The sequence below is a fragment of the Balaenoptera ricei genome, chromosome 3 (genome assembly GCF_028023285.1).
Source record: "Balaenoptera ricei isolate mBalRic1 chromosome 3, mBalRic1.hap2, whole genome shotgun sequence".
NCBI classification, from domain to species: Eukaryota; Metazoa; Chordata; class Mammalia; order Artiodactyla; family Balaenopteridae; genus Balaenoptera; species Balaenoptera ricei.
In genome coordinates this window covers 120009643-120021971 of record NC_082641.1, presented here as the reverse complement: position 1 = coordinate 120021971, position 12329 = coordinate 120009643, and the positions used below count along the sequence as shown (strand labels likewise).

The following is a 12329-nucleotide window of genomic DNA, read 5'->3' as shown; positions in this document are numbered from 1 at the left end:
AGAATAGAGAGAGAAAGAAAAAAAAAAAGCCTTGACTTAAAGCATTTGCCACTTTCTGTGGTATAAATACTCTCACTGGGGCCAATTTCAAGCTACTAATGGTTCAACAACTGGCTCGCAAAATTCATGAATATTTAATAATTGGCTTTCACAAACTTGTAGGAGCCATCTCCTACACACCACAGTCAAGTCCATCCCATGCCACGTCCATAGTTTACTGCTAACTTTGGAAGATGAGATTTCAGCTCATGGAACAGAACTGCTTTAGGAGAAGCATGCGGAAGTGATAGCCCAAGACAGTCAGCCATGACTCCATTCCTTCCTCAGACCTGGTGCAGATCACCAAGGGTGGAGCAGGAAAAAAAGAAAGAAGAACACACTGTCTCCCTTTCCTCACCAGAGGAATGAAGTGGGTCCCTGCCAACCTGACACTCCCTGGCAGAAATAATAACACCTGGAACTTTTTTCCAGACCCTACCAACTTTCTCTTGGTCAGATAAGGAGGTCAGACTTGAGACCAAAGGGTCTGACCCCTTCCTTTAGATCCTTTATTTCCTTACTATTTCCTTTGAAGAAGGAAGTATATTCTACAAGATGGGAACCAGGTTTGGCCCTGCTTTTAACCAAGGGTAGGATATTCCAGCCCTAATTTGAACCCAATTAAAATACATGGGGGCTCTTGGCTTAGCTACTCTGTTAATAACTGTAGGACATCACCTTCTAATTAGGTGTCCTGATAATATGTTTCCATGAGAGGCTCCCGAGATGGGATTGGCCTGGTATTCGATCAACAAACGTGAATAAGACACTGGTGATGTGCAGCCACCTGCTAAGGGCTGGGTCTAGAAAGAAAAGGCACAGTGTCTGTTCAGGGCCTCAGAGACTAATGAAGGAGACCGTCAAGAAAATATAGTTAAATTATATTCATTCACGCTTCCAACAAATATCTATCAAATGCCCATTCAGTGCCAGGCATTTTACCAGGTACTAGGATACCATGGTGAGCAAGGCAGATTGGTTTGTACTGTCATGGAGCTGACAGCTCAGTCATGAAGAGAGACACGAATTAAATAATCACAAGAATGAAGGTGTAATTAGAAACTGAAGTTAAGAGCTCTGAGGAAATGTTAAATGGTCCCGTGAGAACTAGAGGAACCTGATCCAACTAAGGGAAGTCAGGCAAGGCTTCCTTGAGGAACTGACAACTGAACTAAGACTTGAAGAAAAAGTAGGAGTTAACCAGGTGAGTGGGGTAAAGAGGAGGAGGAGAGGAACAGTTCTCCAGAGAGAGGGAACAGCATAGGTCCTCAGGTAGGCGGGAATGCATGGTTTCAAGGAAGTGGAAGGCTAGTTTGGAGAGGTGAGGAATGAGGCAGAGGAAGAGGCATGGGCTGGTCCTCCCAGAGCCCCAAAGGCCTTGTTCTGGCCTCAGTCTTTATCCCAGAGCAAGGGGAAAACAATGAAGGCTTTAAGCAAGGAATATGCACAGCCATTACACCCAGTGCTGTGACAGAGAGTAAATGGAATGCTGCTATGGGAGCATTAGGGAATCAACTAATCTGAACTGGTGTGTGTGGGATGGAGGAAGAGTAGGGATGTCAGGGCTGGGGATGTGTCCAAGCAGGCTTTCTGGAGGAGGAAATATCTGAGATGAATTTCTGAAGGATGAGTATGACTTAGAAAGGCAATGGTGGAAGGGTGGAGGAAGCGGGAGAGAGAGAACGTGGCTGGGTGAGTGTGAGGGTATGGGGGGACTCCAAGAAGAGCAGGCCAATAAGAGAAAAGGCAACAAGGTTAGGTGGGGACCAGATGAGGAAAGCCTTACAGGTCATGGTGGGGTCTGGGTTTTATCCTGACGGCAGCAGGGCACCCACTGACACAGTCAAAGATCTTCAGCAGGAGGGGGATGCTCATTTTCACATGTTAGAAGGGTCCCTGGCAGCAGGGTGGAAAGTGGACTGGAAGAGAGCAGTGCTGGAGTAGAGAGGCCGCTGCCAGCTGCCTCAGCAGCCCAGGTGAGAGAAGGTGTTGCACCTGCACTCAGGCAGCACAGTGAGAATGGAGTAGGGAGGGTGATGCTAGGAGACATTAAAGAGGGACAGATGAAAGGGCTTTGTCACCAGTGCAATGGGTGGGAGTGATTTCTATTCTAACCAAAGAATAGTCTCAACAAAATGAATTCTATTTGTGCTGAGTCTTGTCTTATGACCTTGTACATGGTCAATTTTTGTAAATGCTCCATGTGTCCTTGGGAAGAACGGTGTTGACTAATTGTGGGGTGCCGGGTTCTCTTACATGGTTCATTCCATTAAACATGTTAATTGTGTATTTCAATCTTCCACATCCTTAATATTTTTTTGTCTGTTTGCGCTATCATTTATGACAGAAATGTGTTAAAACCCCCACCGTCATTGTGAATTGGTCAACAACTTCTCTTTACGTATTTGTCAATTTTCACTTTATATAGTTTGAGGCTATGTCATTAAGTATACACGTTTAGAATTTTTATATCTTTCTGTTGAATTGATCCACTTACCATTATGCAGTGATCCCTTTTATTCCTGATCATTCTTTTTGCCTTAGACCTACTTTATATTAATATTGCCATACCAACTTTTAGTTTTTTGTTAACATCTGGTGTCTATTTTTGTGTGTGTGTGTGTCTGTTTTTCACTCTTTTGCTTTTAACCTTTCTGTGTCCTCATGTTTTAAATGTGTCTCTTGTAATCAGAGTGTAGATGGATTTTTTAAAAATCCAGTAGCTAGTAAATTTAGCCCATTTACATTTATTGTGATTATAAATGTATTTGAATTTATTTCTGCCACCTAATTAGGAGCAAGTTTTAAAAACATTTCTATTATTTTTCTCTTTTTTCTAGATTCCTTTGGATAAGTACAATTCTATTTATTTCACCTCTTTTCCCTTACCCCTACCAGTTGCTGACTGGAATTAATGCATTTTATTTCTTTTCTTTTAGTAGTTACCCTTAACGTTTAAACATGCATATTTGACTTATCAAATTCTAAGGTTAATTAATATCTCTAAGGCAGAGTTAAGGCTTTTAGGTGATTCCATTCAAAGATACGGGATCAAGGACTTAGGGCATATTTGAGACCAAAGGTGAGATCTGTTTTACATATGATGGGTTTGAGGACACATACCCAATTATCACCTTAACAGATGCCTACACATCTACCTTCAGTGGCTTAATATACTTTGCAAAATATCCTCCTTCGTGGGTATTCTGCATTGCTTAAGCAGTGACAGGAGTTAAAAACAAAATTAAAAAAATAAACATCACTGTTTGCCTTCCTTTGATTCTTAGAACCACAGCTTCTCTTCTGACCTAGCCACCAGGGCCAAACTGAACACTAACGTGTCCTAGAAACAGCAAGCTTCACCAACATTCCTTCGATAACTGTCGATAAGCTGAGAACTGAGTCTGAAACAGTGACCTGGATTCTCTCTTACATAATGATGGCTTACCTTTGCCTCCTCCATCTTCTCTACTATGTTTGTGGCTTAAATGATGAGGGAGGAGGGGCTTAGCTAATTTCTGCCAAATATGAGAGGGAAGGAAAAACTCTTATTTCCATACCAACTGAAAAAATTATTTTAAATTAAGCATTCAGTCGCAGCTGACCTAGACCACATCAGGCTTCAACTAGTTGAACAAAACCACTTACTCGTATCTCCTAGAGGTCAGGTCACAGTTGTAAGCTTTCCAAGTAGTGTTATGAATACTGTGCCCAGTTAATCCTTCAGACAACCCTGAGGTAGGCTGGGTGGGGATTATTAGAGGAAACATCTCGGAAGGAACAAATGACTTGCCCAGGCTCCCAGAGCCAATGTGTGTGCAGCTGGGGCTGTACAGTGTTGCTCACTCACCCACACTGAAAAGTGACTCTTGTATTCCTGTGTGAGAGCGTATACTTAACATCCTGTCCATGTGTCAGAGTTCAGGATCTCTTCCAGAGGCTACAGCTAACAAAATATATCAGGCTGAACATGGACGTTCCAATAGGCTTGGTGTTCCCCTCACTTTAGTGTCACTGGTAAGTCCAGAAAAATCTCCCCAGGGCCCCAAATCTCAAGAGGGCTGGGCTTAGCACACGACGATGACATGGAGTCCATTGGGCTTGGTCTTTTCCATCTCCCAACACACACACACAGATAACCCCTTCCCCTGACAGCCAACAAAATGATAATACTAACCACAAGCAGGGCTTATAAATTATGCTCAATGCCTGATTTCACATAGTTAATGGATTCATTTGTTAGAGTAATTTGTGAAAATCCCCAAGGGCCTGGTAAAGCTGCTGCCTAATGGTTTTATCATGTCATATACTTCCTCATTCCTATCATTTAACAAATACTAGATTGGCAAGGAACTCTGGACCAACCACTGCTAAAAATATAGGTAAATTCTAAATAAAGCTAAACAAGGGGAGGGGAATTTTGTGCCTCTGCAGTTCCCTTCACCAGCAAAAAGAGATTTCATTTTTTTGGTATGTTTTGGCTGATTCATAATCCCACTGATACAGTCTATCGAATTCACATTGACACAAGGCTTATTTTCAGGCATCAGCAAGTCACCTTCAGGTTTCAGGTATGGATCTGAACTTAAGGGCGATGGGAGAAATCTGAAGTCGGTGCAGCCACACCATCACTGTTCCTCTTACTGGGGGGAGAAGGCAGAGAACAGAGGCATGGGCTTGTATAACCCCAGGTTGCAATGCAATCAAGGGGGAGGGGATGCCCACCGGCCTCTGACAGAGGGCCTTTAGCTTCATGGCTTACACACACATGAATGTGAGCATCAGTATAATTCTTGGCCAGAAATGATGCCTCCAACCTTGGCCAGTCTTTTGGTGCATCTGTTCCCTTCATCCCAGTGGGATGGAAGAAAGAATGCAAATGGGTAGAGCCAAATCCATATGCAACACATAGAAACCAACTTAATGGAGACTCCCCACGGGTGCTGGATCTAGAAGGGAGGCTGTCCTCACCACGCAATTGCTGCACAACCAGGGTTAATGCGGATCTCCATTTGAGAAAATCCAGGGACAGCAAGAAACAAAATTCTGCCCGTCTAAGATGGACAACACAAATGGCTCTTTGTACAGTGAAATGGCCACCACCAGTATATGATTATTTTCTCCTATACCAAATTAAGTACTCAGTAAGTGCTTGAAAAAAAAAAAAACTGATGGAACAAAAAAATATGGATTATCTCTTAACTGTAATTTAAGGAAGAAGGATCATTGTTGTATGCTAATGAGAGGTGATGGGTGAAGATGCCCATGTCTGGAAGCACTAAATTGCTTTACATTGAGGGGATCCAGAATGGAGCAGAGTGAGGAAGCGGAGGGAGAGGAAGATTGAAAGGCTGGGACGGAAAAGGACTGAGTACAGAGATAATGAGAGAGAGTGAGAGAGACAGAGGTGGGCACAGAGACTCAGAGGCTTGTGGATAAAGAGAGGGCTTTGGAAGAGAGAGTGAGGATTTGGGAAGGAAATGCAAAGTGCTGTGCAAGGTGAACTCTGCAGTCTGCCCTATGAAACTGATGTCTATGAAATTAATTTTCCATCTGTTATTGGACTTTGTGAAAAGGGCCAGACAGAGTTTCACCATATGTGAAGGGGATATTTGGAGTGGTCTGACTTTAAAGACAGTTTATATGGTGTATGCAAAACTCTCTTTGGGGGTCCTTGGAGGGACTTCAAACCACAGCCCTTGTGGCTGTAGACTGGGAGAGATGTACTAGACACATTAAAATGCCTAGAGCAGAGGAAACACGTGGAGGCTTCCAACATGAACCCTAATTCCAAAGTCACCAGAACAAATCACCCAAATTGCTCCCTTGATTTCTGATGGAACTACCTTATATGCAAGCAGCTCCGTGAGGCCGCTCCAAGGATGCGCGGATGGGGAGTGTGAGAAATGCAGGAGGCTGGCTGGCCTTCCGTCAAGTTCACAGGGCTCCTAACACCTGGTGACTTGGGTTCTCTGGGAAATGAAGAGATGCATGGGGGCAAAAGCGGAGGCTGCTGGTGGCGAGAGCCAATACCTGGGTCACAGATGAGTAACTTAATGAATGATCAGATCGTGGGGGCAGATGTATGTGCCAGGCAATGGGTAAAATCCCCACTTCTAGTAATACTACTGCGGTACCAGTGAAGTCACTTAACCTTGTCATGGCGATTAAAGGCAAGTTAGGGCTTTCTTTCAACAGACCCCTTTTGAGGCTCACTTACTAGCTGTTGACCTTGGACAGGCCACTGAGCAGCTGTAAGCTTTGGTGTCACTTTATAAAAAAATGAGGATAACATGAGCATCTGCCTCCAAGAATTATGGTGAGGAGGACATGAGTTACCTCGTAGCCCACAATATGTTAACGATGATGATGATCATTATTATGATAAAGGCACTTGATAATCAACATGTACAATGAGCACCTACTCACTCTTATAAGATGAAGTTCTCATGTTGGTTTTCCAGTCTCTTCTTCACCTCTTTCTTGTACAGTCCTTGTAGTCATCACCAATTCATTCTCCTAAATGGTGGGGTAAGTAGATATTTTAAAATACTGAAGTTTATTGGCTTTGCTTTTTAGTCCTCAGCGGTGTCATTGATGCACTTTTACATTAAAAATATAAATTTGTACATAGTGGGTATATACAACATTAGAGGATTATAATAGGCAGTATGGTGGTTTCTGTGTCAACAGTAAGTATGTCTCATTAGAAAATAATTAGGAGGAAGATGGCCTTAGTCCCAGGAACAGACTACCCGTCTTCCCTGTGTGATCTGATGATACACAGGAAGCTGTGGACCCAGGCAATAGCTAGCAGAACCTTCAAAATGCTCCACCCCATAAAATGTCCTTTGGCAGTGACTGCCCTTTAAAAACCCCACTGAACACCTCCATGTGCCTTCTTCTCCAGCTCTGGTTCTGTTCCCACCAGTATACCCAGAACTGTCCTTTACAAATTAACTGTTGGCTATCTCGGAAATGCCCCTCACCGCCACCTACCCCGCCCCCGCCTTCCCCATGGGTCTCCCATGCCCAAGCTCCCGGGGCTATCTCCATACAAGGGCCTCAGCACCTGGCCAAAACAGTGGGAGGGTGGAGGGCACAACCTCAGTGCTGGCCTCTCGGCATTTGTGGGTTTCAGCCAGACCCTGAGTGTTATTTTAGTGCAACTTCGGCGTTTAATTTGAGGATGTGTGTGGATCAGAAGGAGGGACCAAAACATTATTTTTTTTCCTCTCCGCCAAAATGATCAAATTTGATGTTCTAAAAAACACACAGCCTGGTCCAGAGCTGTGTCCAATTGGGAAGTGAGACATGCCTGAAAATCCCTCCCCTACCAGGGACCATCCTTCCTTAACCACTGGCCACGGCACAGGCCTGTTTACTGTGGACAGCACCTGGGCAGTCTGTGGTTACCACCCGCCCAGGAGCCTGTGCCCTGAGGCTCTCCTTCCCTTCTTAAAAGTGCACGCTGCACCTTTGCTGGAAGAACATTCTACAGGGTTGTTTAATTTCTTACAGCCTTGAAAGCGCCATAACCAGGAGCTGCTCAGCCATGGCTGAAGGGGAAGTCACAACCTTCACAGCCCTGACCGAGAAGTTTAATCTGCCTCCAGGGAATTACAAGAAGCCCAAACTCCTCTACTGTAGCAACGGGGGCCACTTCCTGAGGATCCTTCCAGATGGCACAGTGGATGGGACAAGGGACCGGAGTGACCAGCACAGTAAGCGCCCATCTGACCTTTCTGGTGTCTTCCTTAGTCAAGGACGGAAGAAGGGAGGACAGCTAAAGACGGGCTGTACCCTCTTCCCCAAGGTTCTGTTCAGGCATGACACACTCAGAGGCAGGGGGAACAAGCTGTAAAGGGTCTAGGTGTGGAAAAGGGGGAGTTGTGAAGGCTACAGCCTGCCTAAAGGGGTCCTATTTCAAGAGTTTAAGAGGACTCTCTGTTGACCTAACACAACTGCTGTGAGATCAGATTGGTTCCCAATGTTCAATTGTTCCAGATTTCTGTAACTAGCGAGAGGTCTGGTCCCCAGGGCCCCGCTCGCTCCATGACAGGAAGGGCCACATGGGGTAGGGTTGGTAAACCCCCCACAAAGACACGGGCTCAATTTCAAGTTAACTGACTCTCCAGGTTATCTTTCCACTGGGCTTGATTTGTGAAATCCTAGTTCATAATCGTAGTCTTACACATCATAAATTGTGCTGCTCTCACTCTGCGTATCGTGCAGATGTGTCTGTGGTAACCGGGAGGAGTGAAGTCATTCTCCAGACCTTATAGAAACCAAAGGGCAAGAGCGATTCCAGCCAAAGGCTGACTATCTCTTCCGGGCTTTCCTGCCAGGCCAGCTCCCAGATGGTGTTGATAAATGGAGGTACGACCTTGGAGAAAAGAATCTCCTTGAGTATCTAATAACAAAAATCTCTTCGTTCTGCTTTAGTACTTCCGGCGGTGGTGTGTATGTTTGATGTTAGGTGTCTGGGTCCTACTGTGATGTGTTCAGGCAATCCCTGAGCACCACCAAGGCATTAGATGTTGGAGAGGAGCCAAAAGTCAGATCTGGTCCCTGCTAAGAGGGTCTGAAGGGTCAAACGTGTCACGCACCAAGAGAAGGAATGTGTGGATGAAATCAGGAGACACAGAATAGCATGGGTGGAAATTAAGGTTGCTGCAGGATGGCTTTAAAATGGAATGCAGAACACTGGCTTTGATGTGACGGTTTATATATCAGGTAGTCTTTCTTGTTCACGGGATATGCACCAAAGGTTGCAGGCACTAAGCACAAACGGCCACCCCAGTGGCGCTCACTCTCCATCCTCAGATGCACAGGTGGTGGGGACGGAAGTCAGCGCTGACCAAACCAGGCGGCACTGTCCTGTCCTTCCCGCCCACCAAGCAGACCCTTGAGATGAGGAGCAGGAAGGCTGAGGTTGGGGCTGGACGCTGCAGGGTGAGATTTTTTCAGCTTGGTTTTGATGGCTTGTCTTCAGATGGGCCTGCTGAATACCTTATACCCGATGCAAAACAGGTACCAGAGTGAAGCAAAAAAAAAGACTGCTGAGTAGGTCAAACACAGAAGCAATGTTTACTGCAAATAAATGGACTCAGACTGCAGTCTGTTGTGTTGTGTCAGACAAGCTACACAATTCATGTGATCTGCCTCATACAACACAAAGGGAACAAGCTGTAATTTCTCAAAGGTTTTAAACATTTCTAATAAGTCTTAGCTTTCTGAACCAACGGGAATGCTCTCTGGTCCTTAGAGTCCCAGGAGAAGAAACAACCTTGGTGATGCGTTCCACGGCGTTAAGCTGGCTCTTCTGGGAAACCTTAAATTCTGGGGTAACAAGAAGCTACAATTACAATTCCAAGTACTGGAATTTCTGTACAAATGGTAGATGACTTCACTGCTAACATTATAGACTGCACTCTGGGTATGGAACTTCGGGACAACTTCTGCATAGTGCTGCGAATTCAGCTGCCCGACCTCAGATGTCAGGAGCCCTGGAGGGCAGCATACGGTAGCGTAGGAGTTTGTGTGAGGCGGTCTGCACACAAGTGATGCTGGATTAATTACTTTCCAAGTGAACTTGGGCTAGTTACTTAACCGTTTTGGCCTCACTTTTCTCACGTGTAAAATAAGAATGATATTACTTGCCTCACAGGCTCCTTGGGAGGGTTCCATGAGATAACACAGTGAAAGTTCTTGACACAGTCCCCTGACCCAGAGCAACAACTCAGCACGTGTGGCTATTCTTGCCACCACTGTCACCACCACCACCACCACCAAGACTTCCATGTATTCAACGCGGCACATGGAGATACAGTACAACACTTAAGGACCTTGCCTAGTCTCTTCTCTTCAATAACACTGCCCTCCATGAAAGCCAAGGGTCTAGATTCAGGTTTTGATTCAAGGCCTCTCTGGCAACATTCAGAGTCGTTGCGTTGGCCTATTTACTTAGTCTAGAACTAAGAACAAGGGCCAAGGAGGACAGAAATCAAAGTCGGGTGAGTGAGCAGAAATACATCCCCGTACCTGTCAATGCCAGGAGAACTGGATAATCCACATAGCCCCTGCAGAGTCAGGGGCCCTAGATTTAGAGACAGAAACCTTGACTTCATATTCCTATGCTTCCACTTTCTAACTGGAGCAGCACTAGACAATTACCATTCTCTCCATTTTGCATAAAGTACTCTGCCAAAGCAGCTTCCCATCCCCCATCCCCAAGACCCTTCCAATCATTCTCTCTTGTCTAGCAATGTAAAAGTCTCCAGTGTTCCCAGCTATCTCATCTTGGGGGAAAATACTGAGGCTCAGTTTCCTCACCTGTGTGTGCCTGACAAAGCTGAAAACTCTTATGAGATTCTGCAGCCCAGAGGACTCCCTTCCTACCATGGATGCGCCCTGTAAATGTGGTTCTGTTGCCCTCTACTGCCCAGTGATGGTACTGCCACAATCCTTCTGAATTTCAAGCTTCTTCAGAAACAGAATCAACCTGGGCAGGCATGGAGTGGATGATCCCTGAGTGGTTGGCACAGCCTGGCGAGGGAATGGTTTCTATTCTTTGATCATTAGTTTGAGCATCACTGGAGACCACGGTGACAAGTAGAGAGCCACACTCCAAGACTTCCTTCAGGAAGAATATTTCTAAAAGCCAATCAAATATTCAGGTAAATCTACATAAATTATGCAAGGTAGAACTGTACGCCTTCCAGCTCTGCAAGGCAAAAACACAAAAAACCAAAAAACCTACTTTCACAGCTTTTCCTTTTTTTTTTTATTTTACTTTATTTTTTTAACATCTTTATTTGTGTATAACTGCTTTACAATGGTGTGTTAGTTTCTGCTGTATAACAAAGTGAATCAGCTGTACGTATACATACATCCCCGTATCTGCTCCCTCTTGGGTCTCCCTCTCAACCCTCTAGGTGGTCACAAAGCACCGAGCTGATCTCCCTGTGCTATGCGGCTGCTTCCCACTAGCTATCTATTTTACATTTGGTAGCGTATATATGTCCATGCCACGCTCTCACTTCGTCCCAGCTTACCCTTCCCCCTCCCTGTGTCCTCAAGTCCTTTCTCTATGTCTGCATCTTTATTCCTGTCCTGCCCTTAGGTTCTTCAGAACCTTTTTTTTTTTTTAGATTCCATATATACGTGTTAGCATACAGTATTTGTTTTTCTCTTTCTGACTTCCTTCACTCTGTATGACAGACTCTAGGTCCATCCACCTCACTACAAATAACTCAGTTTCATTTCTTTTTATGGCTGAGTGATATTCCATTGTATATATGTGCCACATCTTCTTTATCCATTCATCTGTCGATGGACACTGAGGTTGCTTCCATGTCCTGGCTATTGTAAATAGAGCTGCAATGAACACTGCAGTACATGAATCTCTTTGAACTATGGTTTCCTTAGGGTATATGCCCAGTAGTGGGATTGCTGGGTCGTACGGTAGTTCTATTTTTAGTTTTTTAAGGAACCTCCATACTGTTCTCCATAGTGGCTGTATCATTTTACATTCCCACCAACAGTGCAAGAGGGTTCTCTTTTCTCCAAACCCTCTCCAGCATTTATTGTTTGTAGATTTTTTGATGATGGCCATTCTGACTGGTGTGAGGTGATACCTCATTGTAGTTTTGATTTGCATTTCTCTAATGATTATTGATGTTGAGCATCCTTTCAGGTGTTTGTTGGCAATCTGTATATCTTCTTTGGAGAAATGTCTATTTAGGTCTTCTGCCCATTTTTGGATTGGGTGGTTTGTTTTTTTGATATTGAGCTGCATGAGCTGCTTGTGTATTTTGGAGATTAATCCTTTGTCAGTTGCTTCATTTGCAAATATTTTCTCCCATTCTGAGGGTTGTCTTTTCGTCTTGCTTATGGTTTCCTTTGCTGTGCAAAAGCTTTTAAGTTTCATTATGTCCCATTTATTTATTTTTGTTATTTCCATTTCTCTAGGAGGTGGGTCAAAAAGGATCTTGCTGTGATTTATGTCATAGAGTGTTCTGCCTATGCTTTCCTCTAAGAGTTTTATAGTGTCTGGCCTTACATTTAGGTCTTTAATCCATTTTGAGTTTATTTTTGTGTATGGTGTTAGGGAGTACTCTAATTCCCTTCTTTTAGATGCAACTGTCCAGTTTTCCCAGTACCACTTACTGAAGAGGCTGTCTTTTCTCCATTGTATACTCTTGCCTTCTTTATCAAAGACAAAGTGACCATATGTGCATGGGTTTATCTCTGGGCTTTCTATCCTGTTCCATTGATCTGTATTTCTG

General features: G+C 44.4%; 1 protein-coding gene and 1 long non-coding RNA gene across 3 annotated transcripts in view; one reads left to right on the top strand and one right to left on the bottom strand.

Moving 5' to 3' along the window:
- LOC132362601 (uncharacterized) overlaps positions 1–12329 on the bottom strand; it is a 354028-nt gene that overhangs the window by 123842 nt on the left and 217857 nt on the right. Inside the window, exon 5 of the long non-coding RNA XR_009502404.1 lies at positions 6469–6558. This is a non-coding gene — a long non-coding RNA (uncharacterized LOC132362601). The remainder of the gene's footprint in view (positions 1–6468; positions 6559–12329) is intronic.
- FGF1 (fibroblast growth factor 1) overlaps positions 1–12329 on the top strand; it is a 103256-nt gene that overhangs the window by 72693 nt on the left and 18234 nt on the right. For both annotated transcript variants that reach the window (XM_059917367.1, XM_059917366.1), the window contains exon 3: positions 7561–7763. In XM_059917367.1, coding sequence (XP_059773350.1) covers positions 7595–7763 — 169 coding nt within the window. In that variant the 5' untranslated portion in view covers positions 7561–7594. The remainder of the gene's footprint in view (positions 1–7560; positions 7764–12329) is intronic.